The following is a 22,506-nucleotide window of genomic DNA, read 5'->3' as shown; positions in this document are numbered from 1 at the left end:
CAACCATCAAATTATTTTCGTTGCTACTCTATAACTGTAATTTTGCTACTGTTATGAATTGTAATGTAAATATCTTTTTGTTTTCTAATGGGCTTAGGCGACCCCTGTGGAAGGGTCGTTCGACCCCCAAAGGGGTCGCGACCCACAAGTTGAGAACCGCTGATCTAGATGAAAACTGCATAGTGGAGCAATTTCTTAAACACATCTCCACTTTAGAGAAGCTGTATTTTATATTGAAGCTATTCTGAAGAATCAATACTCAATAATCATTTCAGAATAGTTAAGTGTTAGAAACCCTGGTAAAATAGGCATATTCCAGCTCTTCCAGTGTCAGAAAGCCAATAACCTGATATATAGCTTTCCAGAGAGTATGTAGGATGAAACACCATAGTAGCACAGAAGTAAAAAGTGAAACTGATCCTGAATCCTTCGTTTCACTTAACTAAAACCTAGCTTTTTCCTGAACAGGTCACAGTATTTATGAAACCTATTTCCAATCCTTAAGAAAGAAATGGTAAGAAGTATTGCTTGAGGTCTTTTCTTCCCTTTTTATTATACCCAATATGCAATCCTTCGAATGCATACACTAGGAATTGTACACACTTCCTTATGTACCACCCTTCTTCCACCAAATAGGGCAGAAACAATAAATAATTATTCTTGAACATTCATTTCTGCTGAGATACACATGGAGGATAATGCTCACATTGACTACATGTACTGGAATGTATTCAAGCCCTGGCATGTTATCTGGATCTAGCATCCCCTCTTCTTTATTTATTTATTTACATTCAAGAAAGTATGTCATTGGCAAAGCTAGAATCCAATTTAATTTTTCTAAACAGTACAAATTATCCTTGAACTTATTGCTATTACTAACAAATTACTTCTGATGTTTCAAATCAAACCGTATCATATTAGTATGTCATGCGCTTTGCTTAAGAACCATTGAATTAGATCATCCACCACCATAACAGTTGAGGCCTAAAAAAATATTTCAATCAGATGTTTTTCTCTGTGATAAATAAGACCCAGTGTTAAATCTTTGATGGAGGAATTCTATTAAATGCAACATCATGATAACCTATTGAAACTTCTTTACCTTGCTCTATTTTCCTTCTCCCAGCCAGCGATATGTCTGTTTCATGGTGTTCCACAACCACATTGCTAATTGTGCTGAGAGAATGTGAATAGGAATTTGTGATAGATCTGAGGATAGTCAGGGTGAAACCTACAACACACAGACCTGGATGTTGAACCCAAACTAGTAACAATTTGTACTATTGTAGAAAGACTGTTTTATGATAACCTAGCCATGGACAGACTGACTGATTTGTTCATTCATTCATTTTCTCTTTTATTCATTAAAAAAAAAGTTGTTGAGAACTTACCCTTTAAAAGAGGCACCATCTGTATAGTAATTCTCTTGTATTATTTTTTCCTCAAGTATGTAGTGGTTAGAACGTTTGCTTAAACGTCTCTGTTCCAAGCTATTTATTCAAGCTATATATTTTTAACATTTTATTCCTTCTTTCTTTAGTGGTAATCTTAATGATAACATAGCAGTACTAAGGCCTCTAGCTAGTAATTCAAAAAACACATTGAAAGGATCTTGTTTAATGCAAATCTCTTATTTGTTCTCAATTTGGAAGAGTCATATCAGATCACTTAAACAAGATGTTCTAATTTTCTATCTGCCTTGTGTTTTTGGTAATTCAACGAATTCCCAGAAGGTATTTACAGGCTATCTGTAATTCATTATAATTGTCATTCACTCTCTGAATACTATTGTCATTTTTCTAGAATATTGCTTTGTTTCCGTCTATAATATAAGAATGTCATGTTTTCATGCCTGAGCTATTGAAGTAAGTCCTGACACATACCACCATTCTAAACTTAAATTTTCTTATTTATTCTTTTAAAATCGATTCAGTTTTCTATTTACTTGCTATCACATAACATTTATTTGTCCCACAATATTTAAAATGCCATGAAAACAATCTTTAGAATTTCAAAAATTGATTTATCTCTAATAATTATCATCCATGTCTTATTTCCATTTTCCCCCTTTATTTTGCTTGGTGAAAGACAGATGTGGTGATTGCAGACTCAAAAACGTTAATATCTAAAAATATATCTATATCTGATGCAGCCTTGTTATTAGGGAATACCCAATTAACTCCAAATTATACAATTAACTAAATACCTGGAGAGCCTCACTTGAAGCGCGGTCTCTCAATCCAGGTGCCCTCTCACCAGTCCTGATGAGAAGTCCAGCTTTTGGACATCGCCGCAGTCTGATGCTTATTCCCTATAACAGCTCGCCTCCCCGGAAGAATAGAACATAATTGTACTTTAACACTTACGTGAATTAATAACACACCCAAGATCTAAGTATGATAGAAATTTGAAGGTGTTCTTAAAACAAAATTTGAGGAAAAATGCTTATATAAAAAATTAATGATAAATTTATAATATTAACAATCACAAGAAGTCAATTTTTTAAATTGTTTTTGCCTATATAATTTGGACATTGTAATGAAATACTGCTGAAAAGCTATAAAACTGTAACATGTTATGAAATTAAAAGTAGGGTTACCTTAATGATGGCCTTTTGAAAAGCACATTTTTCTCCACTCCCACAGGCTCTCTTTCGGACAGTAGCAATGATGGTACCCGACTACGCCATGATTGCTGAAATAGTCCTGTACTCTTGTGGGTTTGTCACAGCTCGGCCACTGTCAGTAAAAATTGTGGCTACTTATCGCTTGTGTTCAGAGCAGTTGTCATCGCAGCATCACTATGACTATGGAATGAGAGCTGTGAAGTCAGTGCTCACTGCTGCTGGGAATCTAAAGGTAGAGACTCAGTTGGTTTTTACTCATCAGTTTCCTATTTGTAAGTCTCAGGACCATGAGTCTTCACAGAGCTCCAATAACTAATTGGTTTCATCAACTGGAAAAAAAAAGAAAATCAATTATTATACTAAAAAATTGATTATTTGCACACAAAAAAGGATATTTTATGGTTTGTAAAACCTTAGATGAGGGTGAAAGGGATTAAATATATGGTGATGGAAAGAGAACTGACTTTGGGTGGTGAATGCACAATGTAATATATAGATAATGTATTACAGAATTGTACACCTGAAACCTATGTAACTTTACTAACAATTGTCACCCCGATAAACTTTAATTAAAAAAAAAGAGATGTAATTTTTAGTGATTTAAGTTCTGTTCCATAATTTTAAATATACAAAAGTAGTTACTACCAAGGAATAAAATTCCTTGTTGCTGAGAAATGTTTTGGAGTCTTTCAGTCTACACGAACATGTATAGTTTTAAAGGAAATAATGTATAATTAATCAATACACACAGAAATCCCTAAACACTGTCAGTATAATTACATAATTGCAGCTAACTACAGCTATATAGATTTGCAATATAATGTTTGCATTTTAAAATGGTATAAGTCGTAGCTATATAGATGAAAACCCCGAATGTTTTAAGACTTGGGTAACTGTGCATTGGAAGTGTTTTATGGGGCCATGAAATATAACTGTACATTAGCTCTTTATGAAAACAAGAAAGATAGGCTAAACTTAATAGCAAAATGCAAAATGTGACCTTGGAGTTTATAAAATTTTCATGTTCATGATTTGTAGAAGATAAAAATTTTAAAATATATCCTACATAATTAAGAACAATGATATGTATTTTTATCTCTTATAATAATGTTACCCAGAATGCTAATATATAGTGGTGATATTCTATTTCATGTTAGCCTAACTTGTTATTGGTTTTTGCAATAAATAAATGCAACTAGAAGCAATAATTTTTATTAGCCTGGCATGTCATGATTACATTGTGGTCAGATAATGGGAAAGGTAAAGCTTGTCCTAGTTTATGTCATCAGTGACATCTTGACTATGGACTTGAGCTACTAAAGTTACACAGCAAATGAATCCTGCAAATGAATCCTATCATTCTTTGTCAAAAGATATTATAATTTTGTTAAATGTGTTGCCTTGAATATTTTGAAACTTGTTTCTATTATATCAAGAAACAATGAAAACATTTGCTTTATAATAATAGCCTCTGAAATAACAAAATAAACTTTCAACACCTTCTAATTTATGTGTGGTTAGACTGATCCAAAGGCAAAGTTCATGTGAGCAGAACTAGCTTTGCCACTGGGGGCTCTGGAGATTCAGAGACAGCTGAACTTGACTGCCAGGCATCACTCACTTTGTGAGGTTACAGCCTTACAAAGTTAAGTAGGAACATGGAATTTATTAGGCAGAAAGATTCTAGAGGAAAGGAAGAGAGTTCTGGAAAATTCAAAGCTTGGTGATAGGAGACAGTTTGGAGGGAGATGTTGAGTAAGGTATTGAAGTTGGGAAAAATAATTCCAAGTTCAGATTATTTTGTGAATTATGTGAACATTATTATGGGCATGAGCAGCAAGTTCAGAGTTCAACCAGATTTTTAGTAAACTGGGTTTACCACATATGTTTTGGAATTTAATGTGAGTTTTCTGAAACACCCTCTACTTCAGTGACTTAATGCATGAACAGCCATCTCCACTCTGTGGAACACACACCCACACTGAGCACGCAGCTGGCGGGCCGCAAAGGGCTCTTCCTTCCCACCTGTATTAGATGAGCTGCGTTCCTTACTCAGAGTCAGTTTCCTGAGACTTTCTGAAGCCAGTCAGAACTGCTATTGCTATTATGCTATTTAATGAAATGTTGAGGAAACTGATGATATATAAGCATGAAGAGAAGAGTTTTGTTTTTAAGAAAACTAAAGTTCATGGTTTAAGAAAGACTCAGTAAAGTGAAATGCTAAAAAACTGAATTTGAATTAGGTGTGGGTAGAAAGGTACTGTATTTCCCCATGTATAAGATGCACCCTTTTTCAAAAAATTTGGGGTCTAAAAACTGGGTGCGTCTTATACAGTGGCTGTATGAGCGCGAAAACAAGCGCGAAAAAAGCAGGAAATGCAAGTAAAAAAAAAACTGCAATCATTGTATAAGACACACCCAGTTTTTAGACCCCAAACTTTTCAAAAATGGGTGCGTCTTATACATGGGGAAATACGGTACATAAGACTAAAAAAAAACCTTAAAAATTGATATGAATGCTACACTTAGATTGTCTCACAAGTATCTTTGAAAAGCATGATCCCCTTTAAAAAACAAAACAAACCAGAACAGCACAAAACTGGATGGAGCAAATGATGTATTATTGGTGTATTATTTTACAAGAAAAATGGCTTAGAACGCTTACATTCAAAGAAAAAACCTTGACATCAAAATATGGGCAAATGAGTGAATGTTTATATTTTTAAATTTAAATGCATCTTTTAGAAGTGATTGCCCACTTTTAGTGATTAGTTCCACTTAACCAACCCACTGCTGGTCTTGGATGCATAAGGCAAGCAAGGTCTTACCCAAAACAGAGGCAGCTCCCAAACTATATTGAATTCATAGCTAATAGCTTTTACCAGAAGCATCTGTGAAAAGGTAGAGTTCAACCTAGGTTTTCATGATAGACTAGTAGAGAATTCAACAAGTATAAGTGTCAGTAACAATCCAATTAAATGAAAATAAATTACAACAGCAATTTTGCAGGGGATGAAATTGCCTCTGGGGCCTGCGTGCTTGTGTGTGTGTTTGAATATGGAGAGGGGGCAGTTAATGCATGCAGGTATCATCATAAGTATATTTTCTTTTAGCTGAAATATCCAAATGAAAATGAAGAAATTTTGCTGCTCAGATCTATTATTGATGTAAATCTGCCAAAATTTTTGTCCCATGATTTACCACTCTTTGAGGTAAGAATATTTATTATTCCAATGTATCAAAACTCTTATAATCATGTATTTATCAAATGTCTAAGTTTGCAACTCCCTAGGAAAAACTTGCACTGTAGAAAACAATGATATGACATAGAGAAACATAGATCATGCCATGTTTTATTTGAAGTATGTTTAGCTTGCTTTGTTGCTCCAGATGACTTTCAACAACTTGGGATTTTAAAATAGTACTTTTTTTTTTTACTGCAGAATATGAGCACACAAAAGTTACAAAATATGTTTGCTTATAAATTACACTAGAATGTAGGTTCCTTGAAGCAAGTAATCAGTCTAATACAGAGTAGTTACTTGGTAAATGTTAAATTAATAATTGAAGAAATAAAAAAATAAATAAGCTTAATTTCTTTAAAAGAGTGCAATGGCTTTTATGAAATTGTTTTTTTCAGGATAATTTAAAATAAGAACTAAGCTTTATAATCTTGTTATGTTTTTAAAATTAGATTATAAGTAATTGAAAAGGAGTATTTGGATGACAGTTGAAGTGTCTATCTTATCATTTGATGCCAGTCTTTTCTCCCCTCTCAGGTAGAAGAAATTGGGGGGCCATGGGCTCCCGACAAATGTTAGATGTTGCACTGACTTGTGCTGCCTTAAAGTACAGGCTGTTAACTTCCAGTGTGTAAGGACTGAGGTTGTTACGGCTGTCATGGGGAGGGGGGGAGTGGCTGTGCCACTGTTGTGTGGCCCTGTGTTGTTAGCCATCCATAGCAACCACATTGCGTCATTCTGATAGCTTTCCTTAGCATTCAGAGCTTGCAGTACAAATATTTCATAGAGCAAAGCTACAAGGAGTGGAACATAGTTTAGTCCTAAAGTTTTCCTTCAGTTTCTTGGGTACTAGTACTCTGTACAGATTTTCCCAGAGTAAAATCTCTATTTTTATAAAGTGGAAATATACCTCACTAGATATATTCTCATGCAGTTGAGCTTTCATTCAGCGGGCATTTATTGAGTAGTGTTTCCCAAATGGAGGCATGATTGGCATTTTCAATTAAGACAGTTCCTTGTTGTGAGAGACTGTCCCTTATACTGCAGAATGTTTGGCATCCCCACTTCCACCCATCCCCCAGTGTCTCTAGACTTCTTCCATTGTGACAACCAGAAGGGCAACTCTGTATATTTCCAACTCCACCTGGCAGGAGAGTGGGGGAACTGGTCTTGGTTGAGAACCACTGAATGCCAGGTGTGTTCTAGAGATAACTGCTCCTTTCAAAGTTAGCCATTAGCAATTTGAGAAGATGTTTTTAAATTTAGAAAACACCATGCACTTACTATGGACTGGACACTATTCTAAGAGCTTTAGAGATAGTAATTTATTAATGTTCACGACGACCCAAGAGGGCAGGTGCTATCATTACCCAGTGTTACAGATGGTGTCCCTCAGGCATAAAAATGATAAGGACTTGTATTGATCCTGGTACATAAGGGACTGGGGCCAGTTCCAACCACACAGTCAGGCTGCAGGGTGCTCTTAACCATTCTACCATTGCCTTTTTCTCACCTTTGCCCAAAAGAAACTTACTACTTTGATGAATTAGGAGCGGTTTCTCTATAATAGCATTTAAAGAATTAAATTTAGGAATAACTGAGCTTGAAATTCCTAAATTCCAAACTGTAGCTCAACTGTATGCTTCCATGTTAAGCTTATCTAAATTTTTACTTTAATCTTCAGAGTAAAAACAATAGTCATATTTCTCACATAGGGTGCTGTGATGCTTATAAAATTGCCTTAGCAATTTGTAAAGGAACGTTTCTTAGAGCTTGCAATGAACTTTATATGTTCATATACACTAAATATGGAATTATAAGTGTTCCAATCATACATTGTACGATTGTATTAGTTTCTTAAAGCTGCCATAACAAAGTACCACACACTTGGTGCCTTAGACAACATGAAGTTATTCTCTCATAATTCTAGAGGCCACAGGTCTGAAATCAAGATGTAGGTTTTCTCCGAAGGCTCTAGGAAAGAGTCCTTCCTTGCCTGTTTTTAGCTTCTGGCGGCTACTGGCCATTCTTGTCGTTCCTGGGCTTGTCTTGGCTTGGTATCACTCCAGTCTCTGCCTCCATCATTACATGGCCTTCTGCCCTGGCTCCCTTTGTGTCTGAACCTTCCCCTTCTGTGTAAGAATGCCAGTCACTGGATTTAGGGCCCAGTGTGACCTCATCTTAACTTATCTAATTACATCTGCAAAGATCTTCTTCCCAAACAAGGTAACATTCTGCAGTTTCAGGTGAACATGAAGTTTTGAAGAACACTAGCTGATTAAAATACTACCCACTACAATGATTAAAATACCATCAAACTAATATTTGTATATGGTATGACATAGGGATCGAAGTTCATTGCTTTGGCAAATCCAGATATTACAGCATCACTTGTTGAAGACTATCTTATTATCTCTTGCCTACTGAATTGCTTTTGTGCCTTTGTTGAGAATGAGTTGTTCACATGTGTGTGAGTCTATTTCTGGACTCCCTATTCTGTTTCATTGATGTATTTGTCTATCTTTATAACAATATGACATTGTCTTTATAATTAGCCTTGAAATCACAGTGTTCAGTTCATCCTCTAACTGTTTAACTTAAACACATTGTAAAACTGTAAAATTCCCAGAAGGAAACAGGAGAAATTTCTGTGACTTTGGGTTAGGCAAAAATTTCTTAAATTCGACACCAAAAGCACAAAACGTAAAACAATAAATTGATAAAATAGACTCATCAAAATTAAAAAAGTTTGCTCTTTGAAAGACACTGGTAAGAGAGTGACTACAAGTTAGAGAGTAGGAAAAAAATATTTGTAAATTAGATGTATTATGGAGGACCTGAATGTGTAATATTTAAAGAATGGTCAAAACTTACCATTAAGAAAATAAACCAATTAAAAATAGGCAAAAGATTTGAACAGACCTTTACTAAAAAAGATATGCATATGGCAAATAAGTACATGCAAAAATGTTAATCTTTGGGAAATGCAAATTGAAGCTACAATAAGGTACTCTTACATACCTATTGATGTGGCTCAAATGAAAAAGACTGCTCATTCCAAATATTGGAACTTTCATATGTTCCCGGTGGAATGTAAAATAATATAACTGCTTTGGAAAGCAGGCAATTTTTTAAAATGTTAAACACATGCCCACCATATTATTCAGGTATTCCACTCTTTGCTATTCACCCAAGAAAAATGAATGCATTTGTCCATAAAAAGACTTCTACCCAAATGTTCATAGCAGCTTCATTTGTAGTACCTCAAACTGGAAACAATGAAAATGTCCATCAACCGGGGGAATGGATTTGAAAACTGCAGCACTTCAATACAATGGAGTACTTCAGTACACTGAACTGTTGATACATGCTGAGATGTGTGTGCATCTGCAAACCTTTATTTGGAGTGAAAGAAGTCAGACCAAAAAAAGTGTATAATACGTATATACATAGTGTATTATCTGTATTAAATTCTAGACAATGCAAATAAAAATAGTAACAGAAAGCAAATGAGTTGTCACCTGGAGATGGAGAGAGGAGGCAGTAAGGAGAGGAGGGAAGGAGGACTACAAAAGGCCAAGAGGAAGCTTTTGGGAGTGATACGTTGATTATCTTGACTGAGTCGAGAGTTTCACTTACCCAATTGTACACTTTAAATATGTACAGTTTATTGTATGTCAATCATACTTCTGTAAATCTGTGAAAATGCTGTTGAACTATTATTTAATGACTCTATTTCCATCAGTGTTAAATACGAGGATGAGACATTTTACCATGTTTATGTGTGTGTGTGTATATGCATAGATGTATATGTGTGTATATTTGTATATATGTGTATATGTGTATATAAATGTGTATGTATGTATGTGTGTGTGTGTGGGGAGAGAGAGAGAGAGAGAGAGAGAGAGAGAGAGAGAGAGAGAGAGAGGGAGAATGTATAATATGTAATATAAATCCTCAAATCATCTATCGTCAGGGAATTACTTCAGATTTGTTTCCTGGGGTGAAGTTGCCAAAACCAGATTACAATGATTTGCTGGTAGCTATCAAAGACACCTGTGACAGCATGAATTTGCAAATGACCAAATTATTTTCTGAGAAGATTCTCCAAATATATGAAATGATGATTGTGCGTCATGGTTTTATGATTGTTGGAGAACCGTTTGGAGGGAAAACCAGTGCATACCGCGTCTTAGCTGGAGCACTAAATGATATATGTGAAAAGGTAAGTCTAATTAATGCAGTAATTTATTTATAATCAGCTTTGTGGAAAATAGATGTATGGTCATTTTAAAAGATACTTTAATGCAGAAACATAAAATCATGAAAAATAATGAGTCAAAGAGAAAATAAAAGTAGAAAAGTAATATGAAGCAAGTAGGAAGTTCAGCATATAAGGGTATGCCACATATTTGTCTCTCAACCTTCTACTTTGATTTTAAAAAATGTTTAATTATAAAGGTAACACATGTTCAGTGCAGAAAAATGCCTGGAAAGATGAAAAAACCTGACAGTTTTGTTTTCATACTTTTAGGAGAGTATTTAGATTTGTGGTCAGATTTGTAATGCAAACTTCTGTTACTGGCTGCTAGTGATGTTGAATTAAAATGTGTGTGTGTTATATATGTATATGTGCATATATAACAAAAAATTAGCATCACACTATTCAAAATTCCTATATTGTACATCACAGTTTAGTCTACTTTGATATGCTAAAGAAATGAGACTGTTTTAAGTTCTCCAACTAATATTGCATTTCTGTCTACATCTTGTGTTTTGAATAGTTTTTGCTTCACGTATTTCGGTGTTTGTAGCCTATATGGGATTTATGATCATTATATGTTCATTGTGGAGTCTCTCCTGTTATTTGCCTTGGATCGCCTGCATCTAATTTCAATATCGCAACCCCTGTTTTCTCCTTGCATATATATTTACCCATGTCCTTCATTGTAACTGGTGTTGCTGTGATTTACTTTTTATGGAGAGTAAATAGTTTGACTTTTATTTTCCTCAATTTGATGGTCTTTATCTTTTCACAGGGGAATTTAAATTTGTTTATATTTATTATCAGAATACTGATATGCTACTTATTTCTGTTGTCTGTTTCCTCTACTTTTATACTTTCACACTACTTTCGTTCTTCCTTTCCTGTCCTTTGCCTTTACCCTTCTGGCCTTCCTGCCATCCTGCCTTCCTTTTCTTGATTTTTGCTTGTTAGTATTTTTTGTTGTTATTTTATTGTTAAACTGACTAATTGCTTTTGCTATGTAAAAAAAAAAAATATATATATATACATGTCTCTAAAAGAGCCAAATGTAGCGCCCCTCAAAGATTAAAGAAACTGAAGGTATGAGCATGTACTCTGGTCCAATTATAAAGATTAAAATGGTTCATTACCAGGAAAATCTAAGTGACATTATGGTGACTTAAAAGGGGAACGCCTCCATAGCCACTGTTTGCAAGCTATAGCTTGACACTAGCCTTGCTGCATTTGGGACAAAAACCTTGCTTTGGTGGCAGCAACTTTATTCTGACATAGAAGATGACAGATTTTTCTGAATTTAGGAAGACACATTGTTATCCCCACCCCCACCCNGCACAGGCAATAAGCAAAGACCTTGAATTTGTATTACTGCTTAATATTATTATTTCCACATCTTTTCTTCAGTTTGGTAGTTTGTGTCCCAAGCTCTGGGGGTGGCAGACAGCAGGCAGTGTTGGGAAGAGTTGAACTTGTTATGTTATTATATATAAAAAAGAAATGATTATGAATAGGTAGAGCACAGGAGATTTTAGGGCAGTGAAACTATTCTGTATGATACTGTGATGGTGGATAGATGACATTCTGCATTTGGCAAAACCCATAGAGTACAATGCAAAGAATGAACCCTAAATGTAAACCATGGACTTTAGTTACTAATAATAATGTATCAGTATCAGTTCATCAGTCATAACAATATACTGCACCAATGCAAGGCCTTAATAGTCAGGGAATCTAGGGGTGAAGAAAGAGGGAAGTATATGTGACTCTCTATACTTTCTGCTCAATTTTTCTCTAAACCTACAACTACTCTTAAAAAATAAAATGTATTATTTACAAACAAAAGCATCCTACGGCCCAAGGGTATTAACATCTCTTGTAATAATTCCATACACCAGCTTCCAGGATTCTGGTTGAAATGGTCAACTTACCAGTATCAATTTTTCCACTTAGTGAGAATGGTACATATTTCCTTATATTTAGATATTTTGATATTTCTCTCAGAGAATGTTTTGTAGCAGGAGTCAGCCAATTATAGCCCATGGGCCAAGTTCAGCCCAAAGTCTGTTTTTATAATGATGTTAACATTCTTTAAGCTTTAAAAAAAAAAAAGAAAAGCAAAAAAAATATGTCACAGATCACATATAACCTGCAAAATCTATAATTATTTACTACCTGACCCTTTACCAAAAAAGTTGCCAACTCCCATGTTGTAGTTTTAGAATTATTAATCGTGCACAACATTTGCTAATTTATTCCTAAGTATTTTATGAGATTTTAAATACTAGTGTAAATGGTATTTTAAACTTTTTGTTTTTCAATTACTCATTGGCATTATATATAAAATAGAATCAGTTTTTACATGTTGACCTTATATGCTGGAGCCTTGTTAAAATTGACTCCTTACTTCTGGTAGTTTCTTTGGAGGACCTTTGGGATTTTCTAGATACACAATCATGTTTTCTATGAATAAAGACAGCATTCTTCTAAATAAATAAATGGTTGATTGAGCGATTGGTTTTCTTTTCCCATTAAGGGGTTAATGGAAGAAAATAAGGTTCAAATCACTGTGTTAAATCCTAAGTCTGTCACCATGGGCCAGCTGTACGGCCAGTTTGATTTAGTATCCCACGAGTGGTCCGATGGGATCCTTGCTGTCAGTTTCCGAGCATTTGCTTCTTCAGTGGTAAGTACTAACACTTTTACATGCGTTTTAGGAAAACTGTGATATTTCCTTCTCATCAATTTCTGATTTTTTTCAGTTCTTTCAAACAGACATTTATATTTTTAGCTCAAGATAATTTCTTTAAAACGCATTACTGGATAGTCTGGCAGTGTTACTGTGAAGAACCTACAAAAGTGCCGGAGACCACGGGGCAGGCACCTTTGCCCTGGTGGGCACAGAGGGAGGGCCAGAGAAGAAAGGGCAGAGGAACATATTTCTGGTTCTCTGTTTTCAGGCTAAAGGATCTGGGAAGGAGAGCCTCTGAATGACGTGCTCCCTCTGATCCTTCTGTAATGTTCCTTCGCCCTGCTGCAGGGCTGCTGTGGCTCCCACCCCACTAACTGTTAGATATGCTCCCGTGTTTAGAGAAGAAATTGCAGGCCTCTACAAAATGATGTTTTAAAGTTCCAACACTTCCCCTCTAGTGTGTTAGGAAGAGAATGGGCTGCCTGTGGAAAGCAGAAGAGGTCAGGGACGTGCCAGCTGTTGACCTCTGTGAATGGAAGGAGGTTCCTACTCCTGGCTTATTCTGCTTATTCTAACAAGTGGTTGGTGCCCACTCTTATAAAAAGAGTTCACAAACCAATAAATGGCTACTTGGTTGCCATATGTTAGCAGGCTCTCCATAGTGTGATCATATGGTAGACAGCTGGCTAAGGCTGGTCTTCAGGAAAAAGAGGCCTAGGCTAGAGACATTTATTTAAAAGAAATTAATAAACAGATTGCATGTTTCCTTTATTCTGACTGTCACACATCCTAAATTTGGTGCTCGTTACCCACGTGAGGACCCAGTTAATCATGACTCATGAGTCAGTGTGATAATAGAAAAACATCAAATCTCAGCTCTGCTCTTATTGGCTGAAGGACCTTTGACAATGAGTTAACATAAGGATAGACTCTCATGGGGGAGACACCTTGCCCAACATCAGGCTTTACTAGTGATTTCAAGGATACAAGTAATCCTAAGGCACAGGTGAGGCAGACAGAGGTCTGGGACTATTGCTGTAACTTCACAAGTCCATATCTATATCTGTCTATATATCTATCTATATCCTTTATTCAAAAGGTACCTTTGCATTTTCATGGTGAAATTAGTTTTAAGAGAGTTACATTTTAAATTTTGAAATGTTATTGAACTGTTTCCTTACATTATCATTATTACATTTTTGTCCTGTATTCACCATATGCATAAACTAGACACCAGATAGGAAATGGTTAGTTTTTGATGGACCAGTGGATGCAGTATGGATTGAGAATATGAATACTGTGCTGGATGACAACAAAAAGCTGTGTCTGATGAGCGGGGAGATCATTCAGATGTCACCACAAATGAATCTTATTTTTGAACCAATGGATCTGGAAGTTGCTTCTCCTGCCACTGTAAGTTCTCTGTTTTGACATCATTTCAAATTATAAATTTAACATGTTATAAATGCTTTTATTACTGAGTAACTTTGACTTTAAATGAAAAGTATTCGTAGAATTCATTTTAACAGCTATCTGTGATTCTGCAAGAGCAGATGTATCTGTTGACATACCTTGACAAATTTAAGAGCCAGGGTTTTTTTTTCCTCATTGTCTAGGACCATTTGGTAAAGTCATGTGCCAAAATTTAGATCATGAAATTATATAAAATTAAGCTTTTTTTTTTCTAGAGTTTTCTGAAGATTGTAAGAAACGGATGTACCAAGTCATATTTCTTTTATAAGCATCACCTCAATAGTAAACACTTATTGTTTTTCCAGGTTTCCAGGTGTGGTATGATTTACATGGAACCTCACATGTTAGGCTGGAGACCACTGATGATGTCTTGGATAAACCTCTTACCTGCCTTGGTCAGTGTTACTCAGAAGGAATTTATAATAAGCTTATTTGACAGAATGGTCCCTGTTTCTGTTGAATTTATTAGAAAGCACACAAAGGTAAGAGGGATGGGAATGTTAAGATTTTAAAAATAAATAGAAAAGCCAAATTAGCCAAATATGTCAATTTTAGTGTGTTTTTGTTGTCAACCACCAGATATTAAAAATAACTTTTTAACTGGTTTGAGTAAAACTTTTTTTTATAGTTAAAGTAAAGCAATACTAGTTCATATAATTACTCCTCCAAAAATATTTTAAGTGAAGTGTCTTTGGGTTTGAGAAAATGTATGGGCACTTATCTTTTCTCTCCCTAAAAAAAACCCAAAGGCCCACTTAATGACATCTGGTGAAAATGTCCTAGAATGTTATCTGTCATTTCTGATGGGCCATTATATTTTAAATAGTTTCTACTTTTATAATTTTCTTTATTTTCCAAAGTTCCTAGAATAAATATATATTAATTTGTAATCAGAAAATGGACAATTTTTTAAAGTAATCTCATTTGTGACATCTAAAGAACTGGATAGTGGATGATAATGGAAGAACACACATTACTGCTTAAGGCACACTAAGTGAGAAACTCGCTATATGTAGCATGGTGCATCTAATTGTTTAGGGATTACTGTCAACAGCTAGAAAAACTGGAACAGGGAGGGAAGTCAGTCCCTGGTAGAAGGATTGAAAGAAGTCCTAAAGTAGGCAAATCCGTTTTTTCTTTCTTTCCATACACCCTGGGTAGTTGTGGTAAGGGGAAAGAGAGAAGGTAGAGAAGCAACAGAATGAATGGAAATCTGCCCCCAGAGACTTGGTGGATGGAGTTCCAGCAAGGCTCTTACACCCTCTCCAGCTGGAAATCGTCAGGGACATATGCTTAATTTCTGCTTTGAGAGATGCAGATCAAAGGTGTTTTAGGATGACTTTGGCTCTGGAACAAATAGACAGACACGGGACTGGTATTTCCACTGCTGTTGGAAATATAACAGAAAAGCTTGAGGTAGAAGTTTGACTCCAGGTACGGGTCTGGAGAGTAAAGTTTAAAACCACAGTAATGGAGATTACCCAAAGGGAAAACGCAGAGGGAAAAAGAGAAGAGAGCAAAGGACAGAATCCAGGGCGCACCGCAATTTGGGAGGAGGGAGAACATTGTAAGAAGCAAGTAGTCAGTACTATGAGAAACTACTAAGAGGTCAAGGCAGGAAAGGATTGGCTCATGGCTTTTGGATTTGGCATCTGAGAAGATAGGTCATGGGGGAACCCTGTCCCAGGTACGTTTAGGGGAGACACAAGGCCACGCCAGGGCCGTTGGTTGAGGAATGTGGAGATACTGGCATGACAGTGAGTATAAGCTGCTCTTTCAAGAAGCTTGGCTGTAAAAAAACCCCAAAAACCCTGAAATTTGTTGTAGATATGAAGTAAACATATTTCAAAAACAAACATGTATCCGTCGAGGGACGTCATAACATAAGGTATAGGGTTTGATTTTTTTGTCTTTTGACATTGTCAGAGAATGTAGATATTCCAAGTAAATGAATTTTCCATATGACTGAAACTTACCCTTACAATAGCAAAACAGAAAAAGACCCATTTTTAGTGCAAGCTTTCTGAAATGTACTATTCATTTTTGTCATATCTTGAAGAAATCATGAATGCCTGTTATTTACGATGTAGTAATAAGTATCTGTCTTACTTGTGGTAATAACGATTCGTAGTTTAGTGTTGCGTCAGTGACACTTAGCTCCATCCTCAATCTACAACTCAGTTGTCATTTCTGCCCGCTTCTACTGGGACTGTGGCTGAATATGACGTCAGCTGCTTCTCATCTTCAGAGAGTCCATCTCAGAGGGGTAATTTTTACCTGTTGCCATGAAGCAATACAATTCTAAAGGTTGGAGGAGAGCATGGAGAAAAGAAGGCAAATGTTTGTTGACAACTTTCTGCGTGTTGCATGGTTCTAAGAACTGTAGACGTTACTTCATTTATTTTATAAACTGTCGTAGTGAGACTCAAGAAAGTGTACAATATCTACAGCACTCTTATCAATGTTTGTGTTCTTCAAGACCTGAAAATATATTTCATAGGAATGAGTTTATTATGAGTATTGCAGTAGCTTATAAAGATGTCTTAAAATAGGCTTTTATTTATTAAGCATTTTAGATAAGCAAATTAATTGCCTTCTCTGAAAGAATTTTTAGTTTTTGTTTATAAAATTGGTATCACATAGAATCTGTGTCTTTGATGAAATCAATTAATCATGTACCAGTAAATGTTTAAAATTTGAGATTCAGTGGAAGAGTGATTAAAGAGCACACACTACCTTCATATGATATTTACAGCTGCCTCCGTTAATGTGTGCCTCAATCTTCCCACCTATATAGCTAGAATTATAACAGTTAGTCCCTTTTCATATATACTATGGCTGTTAGAACCAAATGAGTCCAATAAATATTAGTTGATGCTATTTTAATTAGTGCCTTGTTTAAATTAATTTGTTTTATAGGCTTTTTTTCTCTGTTTTTGTTTGTTTGTTTTAGGAATTATCTCCTACTTCAGATACAAACTTAGTCCGATCCTTAATGAATTTAATAGACTGTTTTATGGATGACTTTGTTGATGAAGCCAAAGTGAGAGAAAGAAATGATGGAGAGGCTTACTCTTTAATTGAGGTAAGGTCCATTGCCTTTGAATCTTGCAATAGAAAGACATGGATTGCTTTCCCCAATATGTCCTAGTTCATGAAACTCATTTTCCTTCTGGAATTGGGGGCTAGACAATGAATGGGTGGTAGCTGAACAGTGAGGAACAATCAGGCCCCAAATACCAGCTGCTGGTAGGGAAGTCCCTGGCTTGGCAGTTCCTTTGCATCATGAGGTTTGGGTGGAACCCGATGACCTTAGATCTGCTACTGAAATCGTGGGTCATTAGATCAGCCTCAGAAATTACCACTTCCCAAAACATCAATGACCATTTCATAAGGAGATTCACCTCCCCTTCAATTGCTAAATCATAATAATTCGTTGATTTTTGTTCCTTAATTATCTTCTCTTTTTCATGAGGTATAAATGTTTAAAAATATATATATGTGCATGTGTATGTATAAATATATATGTAGGTTGAGGAAAGCAAGAAAATCTATAATCTATAAACATATTTTAAAAATAGAAATAAAATTATCAACAGATCTTGAATATTCTTTAATAAAAGTTATATATTGCTAATGGTAATACTTCTGATATAGTCAATATGTTATTCGTGTTGCTTATGTTTTATGAAATAAATTAATTTTTAATTTAATTTTAAATAGTTTCCAGACAGAAGCAGTCTGTGAGTAATCTAGGAGTAGGTGAACAGTGTCAAAGCAGAGGCCACAACTTTTATGAGCGTTGTCAGGACTGTGTTAGCATTGGCATGAAAAGGGGATTTGATTTTAAAACAAGCAAACAGATTTTCTCATTTAGTTGTTGGTCTTGACATCGACCCTGTTCCCTGTGCCTGAGTCTAGTAAGAAGAAAGCTTGCAGGCTGGCAGTTCTAGTTATACACTCAGTGCTCTGATAATTATTATAACAGGTGAATAAAAGAATGTGAACTTGTTCTACTTTTAAAAAACACTGTATCCAAGTTTAAATTTAAAACAGATGTATATTATAGGTTGATTATTTCTTATTAAAACGTGCCATTATACCATAATAAAAAGTTATCTCAATGTTCTTTTTAATACCAAGGTCTTGCCATATACTTAAAATATTATGTGATTTTCCAGACTAATCATCCTAAGGTTTCACTCTGGCTAGAATTTATACTTTGCATTGTATTATTTTTTCCGATAGTAAGATTTTATAAAACATGCAGTTTTTAAAAAAAAATCTAATTATTACAAAATCCTGAGATAACCTGCTATTATATATCAGTTTATTCATTTCCTTTCACAGATATTAATCTGGCAAACCTAATTTAAGCTTCAAAAATAGATTAAAGCTAGTCTTTAATGCGCTCTATCTTTTCATCTCTCTAATGCAGGGCATTTTTCTGTTTTCATTGATATGGTCCATCGGTGCTTCTTGTAAAGATGATGATCGGTTGAAATTTAATAAGATTCTTCGAGAACTCATGGAAGGTCCAATTTCAGAACTAACTCGAAATAGGTATAAATTAGTGAGTGGTGCTGAACAAACGTCTTCAAAAACACTGACTGTCCCGTTTCCTGAAAAAGGAACAATTTATGATTACCAATTTGTTACTGAGGTAAGGTTTCTGAAATGAGATTTACAACTACCAACCTGGCAGAGTCCACTCCAAGACACACAGCACATAATGACTCTGGCCACCTTGTCACTGCTGTTTATCTTAAAGAGACAGCATGGAGTAGAGGGAGGTGCCCTGGCTTTGAAGTCAGACACACCGAGGTCTGAGTCTTACTAAAAACACTTTCTTTCTGTATAGCCTTGGACTAGTTATTTAATCTCCCTGAACCTTGTTTTTCTCATTGATAAAATGAAACAAATAATAATACCTAATGGGCCGATTGTATCATTAAATAAAATTACACATTATGACATCAAATCCAGCACTAGGTGCTTACTGGTTAAGGACCCTTCTTGGAGATTCATGGCATGTCACAGATGCTAAGAAGTCCTGCAGGAACGCATATGGGTTACTGTTAGTCCAGCACTTTTCACATGGATTGGACAGTAAAACATGGGTGATGTTTGTTTACTTATTTGTTTTTGTGTAACAGCTCCCATTAAGTACTGTATTGAGGATGAAGTTTAGGAATATATATTATTTAAATATGTATAAGTTCAAATGAAATTGGTATCACACCATATTCCCCAATGGTAGTTTTATATCCTCTTTTTCTCTTAATAAAGAGAACACTTTCCCACTAATGTTTCTTTAATAAACTTATTTTTCTAAAGCCTCCCTTTTTTCTATCACCTGGATGGACCATGATCAATTCAAACGATTTCCTACTCTTAGACATTGAACTGTTTTTGTTGTTTCTTAGTTTTCTGCTTTAGTGAATATTCTGTACATAAGTTATTGTGTAAAAATGTGATTATTTCTTTAAGATAATTTCCTAGAAAATAAATTACTGTATCAATTTTTAAATTTTTGTGGGTCTGGAGATGTATTGCCAAGCTCACCTCAAAAGAGATTCTTCACCCTGCCAACTGTAAGATACTGTCTTTTTATTTTGCAAATTTTATTTTATTACAAATTACAAATAATACCCTACATTTTCAGAGCACTTTGAAGTTTATTAAGCTTTTTCACAATCATTTTGTTTCCCAACATCTCAGTGAAATAGGACAGATAGGATTATTTTTCAAATTTTACCATTGAGGATATTGGGGCCCAGAAATATTATGTGATTTTACTAGGGTTACACAATCTCTTAATGACTGTCCTTTCCAGGTTTTCTGATTCTTAATTTTCCTACATGGTAGCAAAGATTCATGTTATAAAAGATTCTTAAAAATATAGAAAGGGGATTATTTCTTCATCAGTTCTAGAAAGTTCTAGCAATTTTTTTGCAATACAATTTTCAGACTGATATGAATTCAGCCTCCTCAAGAAAATCTCTCCTATGTGCATAGCACTGTGCCAGAAGTCACAAAAGTGAATAAAGCACAGTGCTACTCTCAGTGAGTTCCTAACCTCTTCAGAAGATAGTCATGTAACGCCATAGGCCAAAGGAGTGCCATGTCAAGGCCCAGGGGCCTGGGGCATGTTTGAAACCAGTGGATCCATCAATGAAGCTGGGTTGCAGGACACATGAAGAAGGAAGGAAGGGCCTGGATTCTGATGTGTTTTGAATGACAAGAAACTTGAATTTGATTCTGTAAGAATGGAGCGGACATTGGTATTTTTCTAAGGAGACAGTTAACATGATATTTTTGAAATTCTTTTGTTATAAATATCATAGCAAATTAAAATTTCAGTTAACAGCTAATTGGATGCAAAGATACAGTATAATGTTAATTCATAATAATATAATATTAAGAAATATTATCTGTTCTAGGTGTCTGTTGCTCAACAATGTGAATATAATTAACATTACTAACTGTACACCTAAAAATGGTTGAAGGTAAATTTTAGGTGTTTTTTACCACAATTAAGAAAAGAAAAAGAAATCTTACTTGAAATGATAAGCTGATGTTATAAATACCATTCTAAAAGCCCAGCAATATGTAGTTGGTGTTCTACATAAATTTTTCTATATTTATTAATATTTATTGAGTAAATTTCTTTGCTATTTAATGCATTGATTAGTCCAATTTTTCTCAATGCCATTAAAGAATCTAACATTTGGCCAAAGTAACTGATCTTTGGGATGATATAATCAAGTGGTTTTAGGGCATCAAAAATATCATAACATTGCAATTTTATTTTTATTCATATTAAAGTCTAGTTTTTTCTTAATATCACACAAAATTTAACTAAAAAAAAATCAGGGTGAATGTTTTAAAGGGTAAAAACAAATGTGTAAATATTGAGGTTTCCTGGTCTTGATTTGTCATTTTTTTCTATGATAGCATAGGAGTACAGAACTTTTAAAAGTATTATATAGCATAACATTCACTAATTGACTATTTATTATAAACAGGGGATAGGGAAATGGGAACCATGGGTAAAGAAATTGGCAGATGTTCCTCCAATTCCTAAGGATGTGATGTTTAATGAAATCATTGTACCAACTCTGGACACAATTCGATACTCTGCATTAATGGAATTGTTAACCACCCATCAAAAGCCTTCAATATTTGTAGGACCAACGGGAACTGGAAAGAGTGTTTATATTATTGTAAGTATTGTAGAAATCTACATATGAAAATGTACATAATATTCCTAAGAATGTTATTTTTAAAACTAACTTCAATAGATTTAATATTTCTAAATATTCAGTTGTTTTGATAGTGGAGCCACAAAGAATTCTTGTGTAATTGCCTATTTATTTTAGAAAATTGATTAAAGATATGATGCCATTTTATATCACTAAATTATTGTCCTTTTTTTAGGTATTTTAATAAAAATAGCTTGCCCAGGATGAAGAATTTTATATCCCTTGAAACAGGTGTTTTAGTTAATTACACTTGATATTTAGTTTTCTAAATTATTTACTATCTGAATGGTTAGTATGTAGTACATCTGACTAATTTTACTTAATGATTTCTGGAATCATACCCATTGTGTGTTAGTTAAGAAAATACTAGCTGCTGTAACAGATAAAGCCCCGAATCTCAGTAGCTTTACACAGCCTGTGTTCCCTTGAGTGTAGCTCTTATTTCTAGTTTCAGATTTCTGAAGGCAGACAAGTGGCTGGAATTAATAGTAAATAGCACCCTCCAGACCTCTGCGTGGCAAGTAAGTGCAAGTTTCCCCAGGGTCCGTTGGACAATGTGGAAGACAAATGGACTTGTCTTCCCGGGACTCCATTTTGGATGACTGCCCACAGCAGTGAGGGAACCCCATTAGTTCCCTTATGTCAGGGGACTGTGCAGTCCACACAGCTCCTTTGGAGTCCCTAAAGAGCCTGCACATCTGCTCCTCTCTGAGAGCGAGCATTTGGAAACTTGCCACGACAGCAGGCAGGGCAGCATTAGCCAAGGGAGAACCACAGTGATGTCAGGGAGTAGGACGTTTGCCTCTCATCCTTTTGCTTTGCCCCTTTCCCAACCATGGGACAGAGGAAAGGTAGGGGAAGTGGGTGAAGGAGAGTGAAGGAGCCATCAGTGGTCCCTCCTCCACTGCAGGTTCCCAGTCTATTCACATTCCCCCAATTTGTGACAA

General features: G+C 35.2%; 1 protein-coding gene across 1 annotated transcript in view; it reads left to right on the top strand.

The window, feature by feature from the left end:
- Nucleotides 1-22,506, top strand: part of DNAH7 (dynein axonemal heavy chain 7) — a 235,048-nt gene that overhangs the window by 82,673 nt on the left and 129,869 nt on the right. Inside the window, 9 exon segments of the mRNA XM_019635602.1 lie at nucleotides 2,646-2,858; nucleotides 5,740-5,838; nucleotides 9,845-10,093; nucleotides 12,666-12,815; nucleotides 14,052-14,234; nucleotides 14,600-14,776; nucleotides 17,248-17,379; nucleotides 18,733-18,957; nucleotides 21,323-21,520. Coding sequence (XP_019491147.1) covers nucleotides 2,646-2,858; nucleotides 5,740-5,838; nucleotides 9,845-10,093; nucleotides 12,666-12,815; nucleotides 14,052-14,234; nucleotides 14,600-14,776; nucleotides 17,248-17,379; nucleotides 18,733-18,957; nucleotides 21,323-21,520 — 1,626 coding nt within the window.

Source organism: Hipposideros armiger, unplaced genomic scaffold (assembly GCF_001890085.2).
Source record: "Hipposideros armiger isolate ML-2016 unplaced genomic scaffold, ASM189008v1 scaffold_23, whole genome shotgun sequence".
NCBI lineage: Eukaryota > Metazoa > Chordata > Mammalia > Chiroptera > Hipposideridae > Hipposideros > Hipposideros armiger.
The sequence above is the reverse complement of the archived record's forward strand: the minus strand, read 5'-3'. Positions and strand labels throughout refer to the sequence as shown.